Below are 22,299 nucleotides of genomic sequence, written 5' to 3'. Positions count from 1 at the left end.
TATCTTCCCATTTGTGTCAGCTCAACGCGCAGGCGGAAAATAAAATAAAGGCAAGTGGAAGGTTCGAACGCGGATCGTAGGGCAAAAACATAGGATAGATTACCGCTACACCATAGGTGCTTCCCTAGCCTAGGTGAAAGCAGAAATATATCCCATTGGCAGGCCTGCCACAGATACTTGTTTTAATAATGACCGGATATTCAATATTCAACTCAATCATTACACATATACCAGCATACCATACCATATAAATGTAATCACTGGGTGTGTGAGCCATAATAATAATTGACCCTTGTGGTGTATCCGGCTATTGTGATTCTCGTGTGTGAGCTGGCCTAAGGGACACAGTGTGTGGGGATGGGCAACGCCCGTAAACAAAGTGTGACATTATGTAAGCACGATGCTACAGAACACGATGGCAAATATCAAGAATGTATCAAGAGTATGACTAGCGCACGCCAATAACAGCTCCACGCGCGAAGAAATTATAATATCAGCTGTATAAGATAATGTCGAACAACTTGGCAAGAAAATTAACCATCATTCATCCTCAGCTTCGTCCTCCCCATCCCCTAGTTCCAGCAAGTGGGAAGTAACAGCATTATTGTCAAGCACTTGCGGCTGCGACGACGTTAGTTGTCCACCGGGGGTTGCCTCACCACTCAAATACCGTCCGATGGCCTCCAGCAGCACTTCCACCTTCTTCTGTTTCGTGGTTGGTATGTGTTTGGCTGCCGGTACTGCAGGGTCAAATTGACGATGCCAACGAATTTGCAGGTCGATCTCTGGGGTGCGAAGCTTTGTGATATCTTCAAGTGTGAGATGTGGGATGACCGCATCAAGTTTTGCTCCTGCAGCATCACGGCGTGCTCGTTTCTTGATATCTTGCTCCCGGTGCTGCCACACCACCTCTTTATCATACTCAACCTGCACGAACCGCCGTTTACGCTTAGTTTAATCGCGTAAGATGAGCCTTTTGTGTTGGAGAACGCCGTTTTACCGGGTTATAGCGGTCCCTTTTGATGTATCGGGGCTGCATTGGACAGTTAATCCTTTTCTTGACGCGTCGAAACGTGTCGCGTCGCGTCATTTTGCGCTGAGTCAGCACGCTCATTACTGCGCTCAATGATCGACTGGTTCCCAGCAATGCGACCCCTCGTGTCACTTGAAAAATCCGGTGAAATGTATTCTTTTTACTCTATCCTTGTATTCTATGAAAAAAAAACTAAAAAAAACGGTGCACTTCATGCCATTGTAGTGAGTAATCCTCCCAAGGCCAGCACCATTTACACTTTTTTCTCATAGAATACCTAAGTCTCGTTAATTCACACATGTTTCTCCATACAAACTTTCTGTCAGATTGTTGTGGTAGTATAGTGTCAGTCGATCTTTTTATTGGACACTTGTTTTGACTCTATGCACTGCAAAGCAAATCACGGGCGGAGTTTAAAATTGACCGAGCGCTGCCCATCCCCACAGTGTGTGGCAGGCCTGCCAATGGGATATATTTCTGCTTTCACCTAGGCTAGGGAAGCACCTATGGTGTAGCGGTAATCTATCCTATGTTTTTGCCCTACGATCCGCGTTCGAACCTTCCACTTGCCTTTATTTTATTTTCCGCCTGCGCGTTGAGCTGACACAAATGGGAAGATACAAACACGGTCAAACCTCACGCCACTACAAGTTTTGCCAGTCGGCTGGGTGTGTAGAGTCCAAAGTTGCGGTGTTTGAAATAATGTTGTACGTATTTGGTTTGTGGCTAAGGTAACAGTATGAAGACTCTCACACACCCGCCGACTGGGTAGGAGTCTGGGAGTACTGGAGATAGCTGAACAAATAGATTAAAGATACAATTGTGGCTGAAGATTATAGTGGTGAAATGCCCTACTTTCGAGCTTGCAACGTGTTTTCCAACACAACTACACCAAAAGCGAAAGACATGTAAGAGAGAAAGTTTTAGAGAAGACCTCACTATAGGCTTTCTTGAAAACAGATTTTTATTTTCTGATCTTTAAGCCATACAAACAGGTCACTTTAGGCCATTTTTGTCACTGTTCATGCATTTAAGAAGCCAAATTTCAACATATGCGCAATCCCTTAAACAAAATACAGAACAGGGTCTCCTCTACAATTTCCTCTCTTACATGTCTCTCGCTTTCGGTTTAGTTGTGTTGGAAAACACGCTACCGCAGCGTGACTCAAAGTGTGTCACTTTGAATGCACAAAATCCATTCTCACGGCATCGTGGGAATCACGAATGCCCTGTGGGCGTTGCGCACCCCCATTTTTTGCCTCATTTTACCAAGTGGCAGGTAAAACATCAGAGCATGTGAGCTAGCTGACAAATCAACAAACCTGACGTGTCTCTCGGTGGGTGGTACACGTCTGTCAGTTCACGCAGGTCTGCAGGTCCCGTTCTGTCGTGTTGTCTTCGCATCGGCAGAAACACACCTCGCCTGTCACTAGAGGACCTCTTGCGAGCACCAAAACCACTCCATCGACCTTGCCCGGCTTATTATTCGTGCTGTTTGCAAGGTGATTCTGTCAAAATTTGACATGCGCACATGCAAGACGGCGGGTCTTGTGTTTTATATTTCTGTTTACATGTACACCTGTATATACGTACCCGTGCAATATAACAGGGAAAATGATTGAGAGTGCCTGCCCATCCTGTACCTGTTGCTGGCCGTGTTATGGATAACCAACTCTAATTGGGGACCACTGGTTATGCTTCCTTGTCACGGATACTCGAGGATATCCTTCGTTATCCGTTATACATAACCTCGCTCCTGCTGCTCCACAGTACTTGCTGTCCACTTATATACATCTCGATCATGGGATCTGACCATAGTACTCGCTGTCCGCATATATATATATATATATATCGATTGTGAGATCTGAGCATACCAGGGCCCAGGGCCTTTGTTGAAGCTTCTTGAGAACACTGTGTCAATCACACAAGTAAAGATGTTAAAAAGTCTGTATTCGGCATGCCAGTGAAGAGAAGATATGTCAAAATGCAATGACAGTACTAAATGGGAGCTGCGGTTGCCTTGGGATGAAAGAGAGTGGGCACAATACTCCACTTGGTGTTACAACAAAAGTCGTGTTCGAACTGGGATAGTTCAACGAAGAAGACGCGTCTTCTAAGTTATCAATCGGGTGTCGGAATGTCAATATACCCGGTAGCCTTAGCCGTTGGGATATGACTAAAGGATAGGTAAGCTTCTAAGGCGAAGCCGAAGAAGGGTTTCACTGTCGACTGCGAAGTCTAGGTGAGAGATCGGTATCGGCTCAAAGACGAATAGTCTAAGAGAATCAAAGGTAATATCGACTCAAGGATAGCGATCCAAGAGTATAGCAGTTCGTAATCAAGTTCAGGAGATCAGGTAATCGTTCAGGTAAAACCCAGTAGATTCAAGTTAGGGAAATACAGTACAATGGAGTCAACTATATATAGGGAAATAGGAATGATGTTCAGGGCAGGTCAAGGAACCAAAGATAGATATATCAGGAAGGTAGGGTCGAGGGTATATGACCATGAGGTCAGGGATCAGGGTTCATGGGAGGATCAAGGGAAATAGAAGTACAGGCCATGAGGCGGAAGATCAAGGGTTCAATGGAAGTGTCTAGCTTCTGTCACAGAAGGTCAGGGTTGGCGGGGATCAAGAAGTGTGCATCAAGCATCGTGGTGAGTCGTGAAGAGGTGATAGTTGTGATGGTGTGACAGGGTGAAAGGGTGAAAGGGTGAGAAAAAGATAGGGGCCATGTTACTGTAACACTTGGTAAGGAATACATCTCTCATAGACCTGCACAGGGCCACTTGACATTTGGCATAGCCTCGGATGCCTTCCAATGAAGCATCATCTAGGCCTACCCTTTCTGTGGCCACTCATCCCACCACACAGCATGCCATGCAAGAAAAGCACTGACTCACCGCATCTCTTTAAGCAGGAGTTCCACTTCTTTGACCCATCAGTTGGCATGGGCCCTCGATCTACACCATTCGACTCGCAAAGCTAACAAAATGTTCAGCCAAAGTATTGAAGCAAGGGTGATTGCTCACCTTCCGAGAGAACTGCCTCACCCTACATCCCTGCAGTAGCTACACCTTGCACTTTCCATATCCACGACAAGGTGCGGTTCCCGCTTGACTCTCCAAACGTGCTATCTCCTATCCCTCGGATGTCCCCTTCCTCTAACTTTGGCAGCTCTGTCGTCCACGTGTACCTGGCAAGGGAAGGTGCAAGAGTGCTTAATGCGTTCCAGGCTCTGTGATAGTGCTCAGCAGCCACAGATACATTGATTTCAATGTTCTTGATGATAACAGCTGCACATGTATTTGCCCACTGACCATGAATTTGAGCATCTTTCCACTTATGTAGATGTGTTCGAAGGCAGAGGTGCCGGTGGAGATCATCAACCCATACCTGTCGCTGCCAAGCCATGCACACTTTTTGTATCAGCAAGATTCACAGCACTGTGACTTGTGCACGTGCTTTTCTGCTCAAATGTAATGTTACAGCAGTGTTGATGAATTGAGAAGAAAGACAATCACCTCTTGAGGCAGTGTTCCTGCATCCTTCATAAACAACTTGAATCCACATTCTTCGACAAAATATGACCAGCCCCGACTCAGACCAGGGTCAACTTTGTCTGAAGACACATTTTTCCTTGCTAAATGAAAGTTTGCATCAATTGCAAGGAAAAGGGCAAATTTCCAACTACATAAGAGCTGCTGTCAGTACCTTGCAGAGAAAAACAAGTGAATAGCATACCGGACTTCAGGTGGGGTGGGGCGGTTTGCCAGTCATCTGGCATGTTTTTTCCAGGCTGGGGACATGCAGGCTGCAGTGCACAACACTGCGCAGGCACCTGGTGTGGCAGCATGAACACCGGCAGGGTCATGTCCAAGACCCGACTGTTTAAGCAGTGCAAGATTTCACCATTGCTTGATCATTCTCAGCAACACTATATAGTGATCCTGTAATAGAACAGTCAGAATTCGAAAGCCGAGCTGAACATCATCAAAAACTTGCCTTTGTAGGACTCACTCCCATATTATTTGTGAGACGAGCAAGCAATTGTCAATATTCAAACACAGACACCTTGGACTCAAAGGAAAGTATGTAGAAGTGGTGTAGAAGACAAAAAGTAGTGGTGCTTTTGGGAGCAATGGTTGTAGAAGGGTACCACCGTGTGCACAGTAGTTGAACAGCATAAGATTGTGCAAGTTGACATGCACAGAAGTCGAGTGTGACCTTGTGCACACCATTGGTATCCAGCACTACAAGATAGTTGTGCAATGTCTTGGATGAGTTGTAGCAACACTCCCTGCGGGCATGACTCAGCTGTATATGTAGTCCGAGGATTTTGAGTGTTGTATGAGAAAAGTAGCCATTGTTCCAATACTTTGAAATCAAAATTGTAGAATGTATTTCACCAACAACACAGCACGTACCTCAATCATATGTAATGGGTTTTTGCAGTACTTCTCTACCGTGCAGTGTTTGCAGTACAGCTCTGCAGTAAAGCAATCCTTGCACCGATATAGGGGAGGAAAAGGGCAATCTATACCACCTCTACATGTACCTTGCAAAATGTAATCACCACGACCATCTAGTCAAAGCAGTTCGAGAAGGAATGAATCTCGCTCTATGGTGCAGTTCACTAAGTCACCGCCTACTTGGTGCAACCGCCAATTTCATCAATGAAAAATCCTAACCCTAACCTTAGCTTATCTATATAGGGAATAGTGACTTCCAGCTCAAAATCATTCTTCGATATTAGTTGGTAGTCTACAACAGTTGAGCGATCACGCAGTGAAAATATATCAAAATGTCTAACGAACATTGCGCACAGAACAAACCATCATCTATGGGCAAAAAACACCAATATTCCGCTGCTGCTTGAGCCAGAACTGCAAGATGGAATCTTACTGCCAGTGTGCCCCCTCCAAGTCCTGAGGCTGCCACTGATTCAGAGCCTCCAGTCCAGCACTGCGAAGACACGGAACCACATAATTACATTGACATTGAATCTGATTCATGCTCAGAATGTGAGTATACAGGTGGGGTCAATGTTGACAGCTCCGACAGTGATTACGAACCTGGAGATTTGGACTGGGAGACCGAGTTGACTGATGATACTCTCTTGGAGCTCTCAGGTGACAAGTTGGAGGAGAATATGTGCATGCTGCAAGCTGAATGTACTGTTGAAGCAGACGTGCTTACCCAAACTACTGCATTTGAGAAAATTGCAGCAGGAGTCTCGAGTGCAGCATGGAAAAAGGCCGAGAAAGACCAAGGCCTTGGATACAATGGCCAGTCGCAGCGAACACGTGAGTGGAGAGGTCAGCAAGCTTGGGCTGCAGCAAAAGAGCGAGAAAATGCAAAAAAAAATCGTATGTCAGCTCATTTAAAACTGAACGAGTGAGGACTCTTACTTTAAAAATCATGTCAGAGACAATCCACAGGTCAAAATGATGCTTCAAATGTTCACACCAAAGCCATTGTTGACTCCGCAGCCATCCAACTCGACTCCGTTACCTGAGTCAGAGGCTCCCGTGCTGCGAGTGTTGACTCGACCAACAAAGCATGATGCTTTCATGTATCTGTCGGACTCAGATGATGATGGCTGGAGCAGCGACAATGAACTTGAAGAAGACCATGGCATATCAGTATGTTCTCCCACAGCAGGAACAAGTCGGAGCAGTGGCAAGTTGCCTGCAGTGCCACCACCCAAATGACGGAAGCTCGAGGTACCCTATCATGTCCAGTGTGAAAAAGACAGGGCAGTCCAGATGGAGAAGTTGAAGAGTGGACTTTGAGATGTTGACAAGCTGTTGAAATCTGCGAAGACAAAATTTGTCAGTGGAGTCAATGACCTTCAGGCCTGTCGTACATGTGCAATTCGTGCACACCTTGATCTCATTGTCCAGAATGGGCGTGTGTCAGCTGATGCAGCTGAACGTGCTGCAGAAGCAAATGGTTTTGCTGCTGCATGGGGTGGACACCAGCTCCATGGCTGGACACGCCAGTGCATCAATGACCGAAAACTCCATGAATCCATGTGAGGGTGCCATGCGAAAGTCGCCACACTTCTTGCCATACCATCCATAGCCACCAAGCTCCGTGCATATCTTCACTCGAATAAATGGTCGATGAATCCTGAAAAGCTTGCCAAATTCACAAACAATGAGATGATCACAAAAGAAGCAGACCTATACCTGAAGAATGTCGTCGATGATGAGATGCCAAATGCCCTCAAAAGATATATCAAGTCGGAGCTTTTTCCTTGTATTCAACTCAAAGTTGGCCATGGCATCTCGCTTAGCACAGCACGTTGTTGGCTTCACCGTGAAGGATTTCAGTACATGTCGCACAAGAAGGGATTGTATTTCGATGGCCATGACCGGCCCGACATTGTGGAATATCGCCAGAATGTGTTTCTGCCTGCAATGAAGGAATTTGAGCACTGTCTCATCCAATATACCATTGGCGATGTGGAGAAAGATTGTTCAACCACACAATTATGTTGAACATCGCCTTGTTCCCACCCCTCATGATGAGATGACGGCACAATCCAATGACATGAATGACAAAGAATGGGTTTTTGACAAAGAGTTCAAGTTACGGAAAAAAGGAGTCGGTCGAGGCATTCATCGCAGTGACGTGATTTGTTCAACATGTGGACATCTTTCACAAGCAGGTGAATCTATGGAATATGGGAAGAATTATGAAGGGTATTGGAATGGCGAGTGATTTTGCACTCAGGTTCATACCAAGATTTTTGCGAGCATTAATTTCTCACTGAATAAGGTCCCAGATGGCCGAGAAAATTGTTCTGGCATTCGAAGCAGCTCATGGAGCAGGCTATCAGGCTTTATTCATCATTGACAATTCCCAGGGGCATTCTGCATATGCCGAAGATGCACTGTGTGTTGGCAGTCACATGAATATTAATCCTGGCGGCAAACAGGCACGAATGCGGAACAGATGGTTTGTTCATGACGGAGTCCGAGTTGAACAAGAGATAGTGTTCGCAGCGAGCCACCCACAATATCCAAACCAACCTAAAGGTATCAAAGTAATTCTCAGCGAACACGGACTCTGGAAATTGAACTTGCATGGAAAGTGCTCCTCCAAGTGCAAGACAGGTGCAACGGACTGCTGCAACCAGCGCATTCTCTGATTTCAACCTGATTTCCAGGAACAGAGGCCTCTCATTCAAAAGATCATCGAGGCTGCTGGGCACATGTGCATTTTTTTGCCGAAGTTCCACTGTGAACTCAATTTCATTGAGTTTTTCTGGGGAAGAGTCAAAAAATACCTCTGTGATAACTGTGATGGCTCATTCGAGATGTTGAAGACAAACATGCTGAAAGCACTCGAATCTGTCCAGGTGAACACTGTTCGGCTGTGGGAACATCATATGCACAGGTGGTTAGAGGCTTACAGATCAGGCTTACCGACGAAGGAGGCTCAATTACAGGTCCGACAGTTCAGCTCCACGAAGTATAAATCACACAGACGCATTCCGGAGACAGTAGCGCTGTAGGAGACGATCGGGCTGCAGCCCTGTATGGCACCATTTCCCCTTACTGGACGAAGTCACGCATACCTTCCACAGGCCGTTGCGGACCATCACATGAGGTTGCGGAATCCACACACTCATTGCATTGCAACGCACTATCTGTCCATGTCCTGTCTGCATCCGTCCATCCTCACTGGTGCGTTCTCATTCTTAGTTAGTCATTCCTAACTGTTCGCAGGGCCAGTTACATATCAGTTCCCATACACGAGGCCGTGTACCATTACTTACATGTATCTCCTTCCGACTTCGCTTGCATATGCGCCCGCTTATACGGTTCCGGTTTCTTACGGACTCTGTTATATACTACGTCGCAGACTCGTATGGACTTCACTTTCCTACATTCCCTCTCTCTGGTTGTGTGTTGCGGAGTCACTAGCTTAGTCTTACCTTGTCTTTCTTTGCTTGAGCAATCACTTGTTTGCCTTCTCATCCCGCGCAAACGCTCGCATCGCCGTTGACAGTTGACTATTGCTAGTCCTAGTTGAGTTCCTTTGCAAGGTGGTTTCTGCACGTCTTCGCATATACCTGGTACCTAGTTTGCTCTACCCGTTTACCTGTTCTGATACCTGGTACCCTACCCGTTTCGCATACCTGGTACCCCCTAGACATCCACTCGTTTCTCCGCATCCACATACCTCGCATCTCCGCGCATCCACACATCTCCGCATCTCCTCGCATACCCAGCCGTTCTGTCTTCAGCGCATCACTTCCTTCTTCACTGTTCCCCTCGCTCATACTTGAGGAACTGCTCTCAGAGCTATCCCCTTGGGTCGACTACTATTCTCGCACCCAGCAGGATCGGTACGCTATCACTATAGCGGACTTCTACGATTTCTCCCACAGCGCGTCTTTTCGACTGATTATATCACCTTACTGCTACATACCGCCAATTTAACCACTACTTGAAATTTTATCTCACTCAGATTTGGTCCAAATAAAAATCTGTCTTACAGTTGTGTTCTACTCATCAAAAGGAGTGTTTTTTCAAGAGGAAAATGAAATCTGATTTTTTTTCGAGGTGGTGGGAAGTTTGCACAAAGTAGGCGGTGACTTAGTGAACCGCACCATAGCAGCCATGTGGACATTGGATGATCCTATGTGTAGGGCACAAGTCATCAGTTCACTAAAAAATTCTGAACAAAAGATACAAAGAACTCACCCCTGCTGTGCGATTGCGCTTTCTAGGTGTGTCATCTGTCTCGTCAAGATAATCCATGTGACTGGCGTCAATGGCATCACAGGCAGTGTCGGTGAGTGACCAGTCTGAAAACTCTGGAGCCACTGCAGGAATATTCTCTGTGGGGCCTACAAAGTGAGTAGAAACATGTCCAGGGCCTGTGATGGTGTGGGAAATGTGTTTGTGCAGGTTGTGGTCTCCAGTAGTCTGTTGCAGTGAGTGAGCAGCTGATCCTTGTTGTTGTGCAGCTGACCTCTTTTGACGCTGGGAGGCCTGGTGAGCTGAATTTAGCACATACCACTTTTCCTTCTCCTTGTTGTGACGACGGTGACCCATGACTCAGATACAGAAGGTGAGGGATGCACAGAGACTTGATATTTATTGCTGCCACCTTGATGCAGCCATGTGGCTTGTATGCAACAGCCTTCCAAACGTAAGTTCACCGCTTGGTAGAAAAGATTTGAGTCGGTGTGGGTACAACGAACAGACTTCGAGGAATCTGCTCTGATGTGAGGGCAATATGTTTGACCTCTAGGGGAAGCTGAGTCAAGCAGAAGTCAGGCGACTAAGTGCTCTCAAAGTGCGGGAATGCATGATGTAAGCACGAGGGCGCGGGAAGTGCATGGAAAGCGCGGGAAGGTCACACTCATAGAGCGCAAATGCGGAAGGATGTCTAGGATCATGTATGACGCGAGGAATGGATCTCAAGCAATTGTATTATGGATATAGACTGATAAGGGAAGGAGAGTATGACTCCTCTCTATAGATAGGTGCTCCCTAAGACATAGCACAAACTGCGGAGCTCTACTAAGGGTGATTGCATAAGTTCCGAACCTTCCCTCAGAAAGCCCAGTAGATATAGAGGATAGCTAGCGAAGAGTGAGCGAAAAGCGTCCTAAAGTGGCCAAGGAGTGCAGGAACGCGGCCGAGGAATGTCACAGATGTATGTAATGAGATAGCAGCTGTCAGAAAACCAATATATGTATGTAATACTCACCTATGGACCGAATAGACAATGGATGGATGGACCTGAGGAAGCGCGCTGAGCGCAAGCACGGGAAGTGCGCGGAAGGTGTGGAAGGTCACGGGAAAGTCGCGCCCACCTGTGGATAGGGATGAGGTCGATGTAGAAATCAGGGGATACAAGCCTGTAGAGATATCACTCTCTACATCGGACCGAAACTAATAATATTGTTTCTATTGTAGCTACCTATCAAAACAAATACAAGGTCTATGTGATGCAGTTAAGCCTCAAATAAGCTTGAATCAAGGTCCTGGTATACATCATTGCCGACATCGACAGTACAAGAAATCTGTTCAGTAGTCAGACCAAAACTGTACTTTGAACAGCCACTCAACAGCAGTCATACCAAAACTGATAACTATCCCTGACTCCTCACTGAAATTTCAAGAAGCGCAAAAATTGTTCATTTGACATCTATGTAGGTACCGGTAGCATACACAACTATAGTAAGATACATTGTCCAGGCAATATAAGCTCTACATAGTACTTGTGCGGTGATGTTCTAGCGAGATTGCATGTATTTCTGTGAGTCATAAAATGTTACTGGAGATTCAGAGAAAAAAGAATGCATCTTTGCCTCTTCAGGACCCTGGTACCCCCTTGAAATCAGAACAGTTACTGGTGGCAAGCTCTCCGGCGGAAAGCTGAATAGTCATGTGGATGGTACATATGGTTTCAGGGATCTTCGTGCCACATGCATAGCATTTGCAACAATGAGCACGGAAAATGCATGTAGGACAGGCTCCAGGTTCTGAAGAAGGCAAAGGGATGGGCTCAGGACCGTCATCCTCATGTGAATTAAAGATGTCTGCCGCTGAAAAATTCAGTGGAGGCATGAAGAGCACGGTACTAAAACTTACCATTCTGGTTCTTTATCAACTGCAAAGCAGCAGCGAGCTCACCAAGGGTAAAGGTTAGAGGAGTAGACTGTGGAATATGATAAATGGTGTGAATGTTGCGAGTGATTGGTTGGTTGCTTCTCTGACCCTGCATACTAATATAGGTGGTTTGATGTGGCAAGGCAATTTTATTGGCTGTTGTCCCTGTGAATTTAATTTTCTGACTCCAATCTAGAGAGCCTAACCTTGGTTGATCAAATTTTATGATTGTTAACTCCATGAAAGTGTCCACAACTTGAATTACTCAAGACTGACTGCTGTAAGTTATGACACACATTCTAAAATAATGAAAAACTCACTGCTTGAGATGACAGCCAAATATGCCAGGTGCCGCATGGACTACACCTGAACAGAAGGCCTTTCTGGAGCAATACTACAGCACCTTCTTAGAGGTGCAACTCCAGGCTACTGTTAGCCAGTTCTGGATCCCCCTATATGCCAAGTGGTTTAAAAATGGCCAGGGGTCAACAAAATATTTCAGGTTCAGACTGTACCAGTCACATTGTCTGAGGAACAGAATATTGCATTAGGAAAGGTGGTAGATGCCAGGTATAAGGTCAGCTCACCTTATAGGAAATTCATGGAGTGCAACACTGATTTGGGAACCCTAGAAAATTTGCACATGGTTCAATAATCAGTCCCAGAAGAGCAGTAAAGCAGCTGTGAATGCAATGACAAAATTGATGATGAAGATGATGAGAAACAAAGCGAAGGGTACACAAGTACATAGCGAGGTTGAGGACTTCTCGAAAAGATGTACAAAGACAGTGTACAAAGTGGTGAAGAAGGAAATTGAGGCAGGTGCCCTTGTCACAAAAGAAGAAAAGCTCTGCGGCTTGAAGGAACTCACCAAGAAGGCGTATGAAGCTTCCACCAATGAGGTTCGTGCTTCGTGCAAAGCAAAAGTGCAAGAAGAACGAGACTCTAAGGCTCAAGTTATCCTTGAGAGACTTAGAGGGGAAGGGAGTGAGTGTCTTACCAATGAGCGGTATGCTAAGTCAGACTTGCCTCTTTTGGCTAGCCGATTTTTTGCTGACGGAGTGTAAATCAGGGCACTGGAAGAATGCACTGGTCCTATCTCACAGTTTATTAAGGCTATCCAGAATATGATGGGTTTTGAATGAACCATCATTGTTGCAGGTCCTGATCCTCACCTTGGTGGTAAGCTCAATGTGTTGACATATGTTGTTTGTTTCGGTGTACCAAACATTCTGAGGATAGCCTCATAATCGTCCATTATGCATGATCCGGAGCTCACCTGGTCAGGTATCCATGTCCACACCTTATCCGACCTCTTCCGTCGACATCTGTCCCTTCCGGACAACTAATGGACGTGCAAAACATAACGGATACCGCCTTCACCCTTGATCCATGTCCATCCATGTCCATCCATCCCCATTGGTGCGTCATTTGTCTAGTTGTCTGATCAACCACAATCTGTATTACATGTACATTCCCACACATGAGGCCGCTTACTGTCTTCACATATTACTGCGCTACGGACTTGCTTGTGCTACCGCCGCCTAGAGGATTCTGAGTTCTTACGGATCATGATAAATAGTAGTGTCGTCTTCTGACAATAATCACTTCCTTTACTCCCTTGGATTTTATATCTAAGTCCGTGTGATCAAGAAGTCCCCTTAGTCTTCCGCATCACAACAGACCTCATTCCCCACGGATTGCTTCTGGTAGCTCGTTACCTCGAGACCTGGAAACCTTGAAACCTGGAAACCTTGCCACCTTGATACCTTGACAGTCATAGACTTCCTTCAGTGGCAATCCCCTTGGGACGAGCAATTATACTCACACTCATACAGATCGGTGGTCTACTCCAACAGGCTACATGGAATCACTTTTGCTCATCGGTCAAGCTATGATTACTAATTGGCTCACAATATCTTAGATACCACACTGGCGTCAATCGCACAGGCCAAAACTGGCAAGAATATACACCTGACTTCATTGAACACCACCTCAATCCTTACTTGGAGTTTGTTGGAACCATTTTTTGTGAGTCACCTATTAGTTTTCTGTATGAGCATTGCTTGATCTGTTCTGTTTTCAGTGGAACATGTGAGGAAGACATGTGTGCTCAATTATGTCCCTCAATGTTACAACCTTTTAAACAACTTAATGCTAGGGCAGAGACTAGGACTCAAACAAAGGTTGTTATGATAAAAGAAACTGGATTGAGCAAGTACATTTGGGCTGCTACAAGATGTAGAGACGAAAGGTTTGAACTAAAGAACTATTGACTATGGTGCGGTTCACTTAGAGGCCGCTACTTTTGACCAAGCGCCAAATCGAGTCGTGAAAAATGCAGATGTAACCCTAACCCTAATATGACATGCGGATCCTAGCTACAGAGGTACACTAGCGCTAGCTTCGATACTCGTGAAACAGATGTCATTGCTTGCCTGCCAGTGAATGTTCAAAAGTTTGAGTGAGTCGCGACGTGACGAGTAAGAATGGCCAACACACACCAGAAAGCAGCAGCAGCTCGTGCAAGAGCTGCAAGGCTTGCAAGAAAAGCCCCAACACATCCACCTCGTGTTATATCACCAGTCCTCTCCCTACCTGCCAGTGTCACAGTTGAATCCGAGTCTGAATGCGAGTCTGAATGTGAGTATGAGGGTGGTGTCAACCACATCTTGTCAGAGCCTGACTTGCATGCTGCTGAGCCCTGTGACAATGAAAGGATGTCAGACACAGACGAAAGCTTGGAGGAATTGGAAGGAACAGACCTGGAGGAAAATCTGAAGGCTCTCAGAGTTGATGTTGGAAGTGGTGGATATGCAAAGGTAGCTGCACCAAAGACCGTCAAGACCTGGCAAAAGGCAGAGAAGAATCGCGCGCTGGGATATACAGGCACTTCAAAGCGCACTCAGCAACGTCATGCAAAACAGGCCCGTGAACATGAACAGGCCCGTGAATCTGCACAAAAATCGTGAGTCCTCCCCCAACTTTTGACAATCAGAGTACAGCTGCTTACCTGTCTCGTTGGCAGTAACAATCCCCAGATCTTGATGATGCGCCAGATGTTTGTGATTGACAAAAGTGCAAATCGAGCAACAGCGCCGTCACCTTCACCACCGCCCGCAACGGCAAACGTGGCAGTGGTTCCTGAAAGCGGCAAAACATTCTTTGGGTATATCTCGGACCTATCCAGTGACTCCGAGTCAGATGCAGACATCGAGGACTCCGACATTAACTCACTGGATACTAATGACGACAACGAAACGATGCCCACTGGTGATGGCCGGCTGCCAAGAGTTCCTCCTCGCAAACGGCAGAGATTAGATGTGCCACGGAGAGTTCAACAGGAGCACAAGCGGGAATATCGGAGAAAGGAGATGAATAAAGCCTTGGGAGACATGGACAAGTTGCTAAAGTCGAAGAAGACGCAGTTTATTGGTGGTCCGCGAGGTCTCCAAGCAAGACGTACCCAAGCAATTCAAAGCCACCTGAAGCTCGTAGCGACAAATGGAAGGACATTTCTGGATGCCTCGGAGCGTGCAGCTGAGGCACATGGTTTTGCTGCCAAGTGGGGTGGAAGGCAACTTCGAGGTTGGACCCGCAAATGGTTGATAAAACGAGAGCTGCCTGTCTCAAGGCAAGGCCATCATGCAAAAGTCTATTCGCTTCTCAGCGACCCTGCAATTGCGTCAGAACTCAGATCGTATGTTCGGTCGAACAAGTGGGCGATGGATCCAGAGAAACTCACGCGGTTCACTGAAAATCAGCTCATACCCAGCGCAGCAGACAAGTACCTTCAAGAAATTGTGCATGATGAGATGCCTCGTGGACTGAAGCGGTATATGGAGGACGAACTTTTCCCTCGCATTCATCTCAAGGCAGGCCGCAGCATTTCTCTGAGCACAGCACGACGATGGCTCCATAGCGAAGGCTTCCAGTATACCTCACACAAGAAAGGACTCTATTTCGATGGTCACGATCGCCCAGACGTTGTCTCATACCGCCAAGACCACTTCCTTCCGTTCATGAAAAGCTGTGAATCACGACTCGTCCACTTTGTGGTTGGGGATGTTGACGAGGAGTTGGTGGCCGCACCTGATAATTATGTTGAGCGCCGGCTGGTCCTTGTGGCACACGACGAAATGACGGCACAAGCAAACGATTCGAAAGAAAAGAGCTGGGTCTTCGAAGACCAACACGCTTTGAGGAAGAAGGGGGTTGGTCGAGGAATCCATCAAAGCGATGTGATATGTTCAACTATTGGACACCTTGCGGAAGCGAGTCAGACACTTGAATATGGGAAAAATTATGATGGTTATTGGACGGGAGAACTTTTCGTTAAACAGGTACTATGCTCGACTGCAATTTATTGAATGAACCCTTTGCTGATATGTTTTCGTGCGTCAGCTCAAGGAAAAAATCATTCCTGCCTTCGAAAACGCACACGGACCTGGATATCAGGCTCTCTTCATGGTCGACAATTCTCAGGGACATTCAGCTTATTCTGAAGACGCATTACTCGTCAGCCGCATGAACGTTAAACCAGGTGGGAAACAAGCCCATATGCGAGATGGATGGTTCATGCGAGATGGCATCAAAGTCATCCAACAGATGGTTTACCCACCGGATCACCCAGAGTTTCCAAACGAGCCGAAAGGAATGAAGGCTGTGCTTGCTGAACGCGGACTGTCTCAGCAACGTCTCCGGGGAAAATGCAAGAAATGTGAAAGTGATTCTCTTGCTTGCTGCTACAAGCGCATCCTCGAGCTCCAGGCCGACTTTCAAGAACAAAAATCACTCGTGCAAGAGGTAATCGAGTCCATGGGCCACTTGAGCATTTTTTTGCCAAAGTTTCACTGCGAGTTGAACTTCATTGAATATTTCTGGGGACAGGTGAAGAAATATCTTCGTGACAACTGTGATTATACATTCGACACTTTGAAAGACAACATGCCCATAGCGCTCGCATCAGTGCCACTCCAAACCATCCGGCGGTGGGAACATCGCATGTACAGGTGGATGGATGCTTACAGGATGGGACTCGGGACTGTGGACGCACAGCTGCAGGTCAAGAAATTTAGTTCAAGACAGTATAAATCTCATAGACGTATTCCAGACACAGTAGCACAAGTTTTTGACCAGTAGCACACATACGCGCCAATTTGGGGTGTCCCGATATAAAAATCTTGCTCAAATTTGATCCAGAGAAAAATCGCTCTTGGGGTTTTATTCAACGCATCAAAAGGAACATTTTCCCAAGAGGGATTGAAGAACTGACGAAATTTGAGTGTGGGAAACATTTGGTCAAAAGTAGCGGCCTCTAAGTGAACCGCACCATAGAAATGTCCTAACTATATGCAACTATTCAAGAGGAGATGCAAACTGAGTTCTAACTACTAGCCAATCATAACATAGGAAACAGAATTGTACAATGTGATAATGTGAAAGAGCAGCTATGATGTCATAAGAAGCAATGCTGCGGTTGTGAGGTTCTGGAAGGTTCTAGGAGAATCATGTGATGTGAGAGCATCTATGTCTGGTGTTTGGATTTTGGTTATAGTAGTGGTAGGGTTAGGGTTAAGTGTTGGAACGTATGACAGGCATTTAGGTGTTAGCGCGGGGAACGGGCACTTAATACCAACAGTCGAAAGGAAAGAATAATGGTTTGTATTTGGAACTCGTGACACTCAACATCCTCCGAGGGATATCACTACTGCTCCACACTTGACCACTGCTGTCATTCCACCTATCACGGACTTTGTGGGTGCAGCTTCCACCAGTAACACATCCAACTTCATGGGTGCAACTTCTACCAGTAACACATCCCCCCAGTTGGCATTCCACATACTCAAGCACTGGCACCTGCACATATTCCGCCAGGTCCAAGTCTTCTATCTGATGATTTTTGAACCTTCAATTGATCAAACACAGACTCCTTTATCAATGAGACTGAAGTGGTCCTCCCTGCACATCCTGGCACAAGTTCATTTGAGCCCCACACCCCATCACCCTACAACAAATCTCTGTTGATGCCTTATAGTCCGCCTACATCAAGCTCACAGACTGGTACACCAATTTCATCATGGAATTGCAAAGCCTGGAACCAGCAGGTATCATCTCCCCTGCGTTCCTCACCACCCCTTTCCTGAAAGAATCATCACACAGATTCCTTGACCTCCAACTCAGACACTTTTGGGCCAAGTTATATTTTTCCAAACTCTCACCTTCCGGCACTCACATACGGCAGCATGGTATGGTCTGGTTCTGAGCCTGTCCTGTGGTAAACATGCACCCTCCTGCATCACATTCTGGTAACATGCCAGCAGTACCATTGACCGAGCGAGCACACCAATGTTACTCCAGATGTCACTGCTGTGGTCCACTTGCGCAAATCTCACGACCGAAACTTGGGTATTCTCTCAGAAAAATTGTTCGAGTGGAAGGCCAAATACTCCCACTACAAGCCAAAAATCCTGGCCAGAGTCACAATGCAGCTCGACTCAGCTGCTGGCCTTGACATGTTGGATGGTAATGGTGTTTTTTTTGGCGTGATAGATTCAGAGACATTTTTGACTTATGAGTTTGCAGGTGTGGCTCATCCAAATGAGATCCAACATGTCCTTTGGCATTCAATTTACACAAATGATGACCTGCAGCTCCTCATGCACAAATGACAGGGTGGCTACTCACATGTTGAATGTTGGACGGCCACCAAGGCGAATCCCACCCGTGATGATGGCACTGGAAGTTCTTCTGACAGTATTGGGAACTGGGCAATTGCAAAGCAGCTAATTGCAGCTATGCCACACCTTGAAGATCATTGTATGTGTCACACTACATGGTGGATATCTATATTTGACTGTGCGATTGTGGAAACCTCCTCCTCATTTGGTTGTCTGCTTTGTACCTCTTCAAAGCACTGTTAGCATCACTGGGTGGTTTGACCTCCACAAAAAAGACGGGGCTAGCTTGTGCCATTATCAGAAATGTGGTAACAAAATTGATTGACTCGTGTCCTACAGGATACTGGGGGTAGATTGTATAGCCTGTGCTGATCGTGCCAAAGGTGTTCTGAAGAATGTGATTAAATGCATCATATGAGATCTATTCTATTGTTAGGGGTGCTGGCATGAGAGCGAAGTTGTGAATTATTGGGTATGTTGAAACAGGGGATGACAAGAGGGTATATGTTTTGTACACCATGTGCACGCTATGGTAAAGGTTGTGTGGCAAGATACATTTCAACAGATATAAGATAATCCTCATAAAAGACATGGCAAGATTGTAAAAGGTGTGGGGGGGATGCAAACTATGTGTGGCACAGTAGGCTTCATTTGACAGTTCACGTTGCGAAGAAAAAAAGGAAAGGGCTGGGCACAGAAGAAATCAGCAATGGCAGCAAGTTGATGATGACCTTCATGCTCGAGGGTTCACACTGTCAGAAGAAAACACAAAAGTAGGTGAATAAGAGCTGAGATCAAACAGACGTGGCGGTGGCGGTAGACTTTCACACTCAATGTGTCTAAAGGGCTTTAATAGGTTGGGTTCAAAAACAGAAGTGAGATGCAGATTTGAACAGTTGGAGGTGTTTGCTTGTTTCTCTGGCTATCTAAGAATGTAGCAGGAAATAATACAGGATAGCATGAGATTGATTTTTGTTCAGTAAGTCTTGCAACTATTCAGAGCTGATTATGCTCATATGGTCACCACCTGCTGGCTAAGTGTTCTATTCAAAATTAAATCATCTAATATGTTAATATTAAATAATAAGTAAAGATAGGTAGTGTCCCCCTCAATAAGCAGTGTAGTTGAGTGCTCAGGCAGCCTGCACATAAACAATGACATCATCCTTCCATATTCTCATGGAAAGCTATGATAATCTGTTTAGGTCTAGAAGGAAGGGGTGGCATTAACAAAAATCATATTTAGCACTCTTAACAGTGATACAATATCATACATAGTATGTGCTTTATACCATAACATGTATACGAGAAGTGCATTAAAAGATAATTAGGAAAGTGCACAAGGATATATTTCTCACCATCATAAGAAAATTCTTATGTTATTTAATTATATTTATGATTTTCTATCAGTTTCTGTCTTTGCATTTTTCCAAGCTGATTCAGCCACTTGATTACATCAGTAAGCCACCAAGATATACATATTCTTACCAGTCCAGTAATAAGTCATGTTGTCATATTCCGTACCTGAAGCTTCTCGTCCGGTCCGGTTCGTCCGTTCTCTCGGGTCCATTCTAGAATTCATTTCCCCGTGTCCCCATTTGTATATGCTTCTTGATGCCCCTATACGCCCGGATCCTTCTGGCAGTTAATATCCGGGTTCATTCTGATCGGTCCGTTAGTCTATTCATTCCCCTTTCATTTAACTTGTCCCCCCTGTTTCATTTAATCTCCGGCTCCATTCTCGATTGTCCGCAACAGTTCATATCCGTTAGTACATTTTCTACATAGCCCTCTGATCCGAAGACTGCGCTTCGGCCGGAAACCCGTCGGATACACTACAGTATATAAACCCTTTGTAACCCGTAGTATTTCCTCAGTTCGAATATCATCTTAGACTCAGTTCATTCCTTGTGTTCCCTCGGCCCTTAGGATTGTCTTCCTAGTCCGACCCTCCGAGCCTCGGGATTATCTCCCTAAGGCTAAATACCTCCGCCTCTACCTTCGGGTAGTCTATACCTTGTTAGTTTCTACCCGGACGAAGTCTCGGGTAGTCTTCTCTCTCTCGTCCGGCCCATCTATACCCTTCGGCCAACGATATCTAACCCCCTGTAAATTAGGGGCACGTACTCGGGTAAAGAGCGCAGCGCACGAGCTGAAGCTAAGCCCCTCCGGTCTGACCCGTTGAACAGGGTCTTAACACATGTTTAGTAAGGATTTTTTACAGACTGTACATATGAAACATTAATCCTACCAAAATAAATAAGTTTTTTTTTTCCTTTCATTCTTGTCTTTAACTACAAGCACCAGAAGAATTTGAAATATAGGGGTTTTCCATTGTTAATTTTTATTGCTGGTCTGCTGAAAGCCTCAATAAAAAACAATACTACTCAGTAGTGTAAAAAATATATCAGCACTGAGGGGTGCCCGCAGGAATGGTAGCAGAATCAAGATATTCCAGAGGTAATAGAATTTTGCCAGTATCGGAAAGTGCCTTGAGCTTGGCAGCTGTGTTGGGATATTGGTGTCTTGCCACTATCTTGCAAACAGTTTTACTGGAGAATGACTTAATCTTATAAATATCTGAAAAATAGTATGCATGTGAATACATCTTCAAAGAAGAACCAAACACTTACGTAGGGCCTTGCTCAACTGTGCATCCTTGAGTTTTACTGGGTTGCATATTTTCCCCCACCTCCCAAACTGCTCAGCTTCTTTTTCTAGGCTGCACTCACCTATTTGTTTTTCAACTTGGTGTAGAACAGTTCAACCTGTTTGGAAAGTCCTAGTATTATCTGCATCCCTCAACTAGGGAATATATCTAATCTAGTCCCTTTGTTAGCCAACACTGGTTTTCCCGTCATCTGTATAGCTAAGTCTAAGAAAGGCAACCATGTGCACTATACATGTAAATAAATATGCTAATTTCTCCTATTTATCTGAGGATACAAACATGCTATTACTACCCTCTCCATCTTACCATCAAGTGTTCAGCTAGATGGCTGAAGTAAACATGAAGTCCAGCTCAGCATTCATAATATTTCCTGCTTGACTAGACTGGACCATGGCCTAGGAGGTACCAGCTAGATGTGCAGTGTGTAATATTATTGCTGGTTAAACCACTTTAATTGTGTCTAGAGTGGAGTTGGCTAATGATGTAGCTTTACTGTTTGTCATGTGTCAGATTAGAGAGCCAGAGTCTTCTTTAGTAGTATTGCTGTCTTTGCTGACTATAAAGCAGTACTGGCCTTCACTATTGAACTCTGCAGGGTATGCAAGGTCCTCCTTTGTGGTGTGGTCCTTAATCTGGAGCTTTCCCTTGTTGGAAAACTTGAATGTGGTCAAACCACCACTGAGAAGATGGAACATGTTTGTAAGGACTTAAGGACTTAAGGACCATACTTGGATCTTGAATGAGGTTGTGTTCATTAGACAAGGTAAATAAGATCAGTCAATATGTACCAAGCTCAACAATATTACCCTCAAACTCAAATTCATCACAATCTTTGCCTCAGCAGCTAAGAATGAAACTCAGTCCAAAATAGCTTTGGCCTTATCTTCCAATTAGTGTTGCTTTGTCCTGATCACATTTTTGTTCTCTATATTCTGCCTCTGACAATATCTCAGGTCTAAACATCAGAATTACCTCACCCTATTTCACAACAGCATTATTGACTCTATTCTTCTGCAGAAAGATAATGATCTCTTAAGAGACTTTGTAGACAGTATCAGTGGAGGTAGATCCCAGAATAACACCAACTCATATGATGATGAGATAAAGAACCCCTTTCACCTTCTCTCCTAGTGGTGCATGAGTAAAAAAACAGGCAGAGTCGATAGATGACCAGTTGATCTTCCAAATCTTGATCAAGTCACAAATATAGGGTTGACCACATCTTAGACACCATTGATTGAGATATCAAAGTCTCTGCAGAGTGACTTGATAAA

General features: G+C 45.4%; 6 protein-coding genes across 6 annotated transcripts; 2 read left to right on the top strand and 4 right to left on the bottom strand.

Annotated features, from left to right (window-relative positions):
* Nucleotides 1–540: 540 nt before the first annotated feature.
* DEU56DRAFT_750253 (uncharacterized protein) lies at nucleotides 541–1,114 on the bottom strand (the record flags this gene model as incomplete). Its single annotated transcript, XM_041349527.1, has 2 exons — nucleotides 541–927; nucleotides 1,001–1,114. 2 exons carry the CDS (start codon nucleotides 1,112–1,114, stop codon nucleotides 541–543), a joined length of 501 nt encoding a protein of 166 aa, XP_041215502.1.
* Nucleotides 1,115–4,088: 2,974 nt separating this feature from the next.
* On the bottom strand, nucleotides 4,089–4,908 carry DEU56DRAFT_750252 (uncharacterized protein; the record flags this gene model as incomplete). Its single annotated transcript, XM_041349526.1, has 4 exons — nucleotides 4,089–4,330; nucleotides 4,355–4,430; nucleotides 4,559–4,677; nucleotides 4,779–4,908. 4 exons carry the CDS (start codon nucleotides 4,906–4,908, stop codon nucleotides 4,089–4,091), a joined length of 567 nt encoding a protein of 188 aa, XP_041215501.1.
* A 1,139-nt stretch (nucleotides 4,909–6,047) lies between these two features.
* Nucleotides 6,048–7,540, top strand: DEU56DRAFT_750251 (uncharacterized protein; the record flags this gene model as incomplete). Its single annotated transcript, XM_041349525.1, has 5 exons — nucleotides 6,048–6,058; nucleotides 6,099–6,340; nucleotides 6,646–6,760; nucleotides 6,941–7,071; nucleotides 7,122–7,540. The coding sequence occupies 5 exons, from the start codon at nucleotides 6,048–6,050 to the stop codon at nucleotides 7,538–7,540; spliced, it is 918 nt and encodes a 305-aa protein (XP_041215500.1).
* A 7,193-nt stretch (nucleotides 7,541–14,733) lies between these two features.
* DEU56DRAFT_722063 (uncharacterized protein) lies at nucleotides 14,734–16,816 on the top strand (the record flags this gene model as incomplete). The annotated part of the gene is made up of 4 exons (XM_041347714.1): nucleotides 14,734–15,608; nucleotides 15,849–16,017; nucleotides 16,079–16,339; nucleotides 16,565–16,816. The coding sequence occupies 4 exons, from the start codon at nucleotides 14,734–14,736 to the stop codon at nucleotides 16,814–16,816; spliced, it is 1,557 nt and encodes a 518-aa protein (XP_041215499.1).
* Nucleotides 16,817–18,544: 1,728 nt separating this feature from the next.
* On the bottom strand, nucleotides 18,545–18,775 carry DEU56DRAFT_713209 (uncharacterized protein; the record flags this gene model as incomplete). Its single annotated transcript, XM_041347542.1, has 1 exon — nucleotides 18,545–18,775. A coding segment is annotated over one exon (231 nt), but the record flags the coding sequence as incomplete, so codon positions are not given.
* Nucleotides 18,776–20,761: 1,986 nt separating this feature from the next.
* On the bottom strand, nucleotides 20,762–21,720 carry DEU56DRAFT_750249 (uncharacterized protein; the record flags this gene model as incomplete). Its single annotated transcript, XM_041349524.1, has 4 exons — nucleotides 20,762–20,934; nucleotides 20,988–21,076; nucleotides 21,415–21,434; nucleotides 21,583–21,720. 4 exons carry the CDS (start codon nucleotides 21,718–21,720, stop codon nucleotides 20,762–20,764), a joined length of 420 nt encoding a protein of 139 aa, XP_041215497.1.
* Nucleotides 21,721–22,299: the final 579 nt, after the last annotated feature.

Source organism: Suillus clintonianus, assembly GCF_016758775.1.
Source record: "Suillus clintonianus strain FC179 chromosome Unknown DEU56scaffold_1, whole genome shotgun sequence".
Taxonomy (NCBI): domain Eukaryota; kingdom Fungi; phylum Basidiomycota; class Agaricomycetes; order Boletales; family Suillaceae; genus Suillus; species Suillus clintonianus.
The sequence above is the reverse complement of the archived record's forward strand: the minus strand, read 5'-3'. Positions and strand labels throughout refer to the sequence as shown.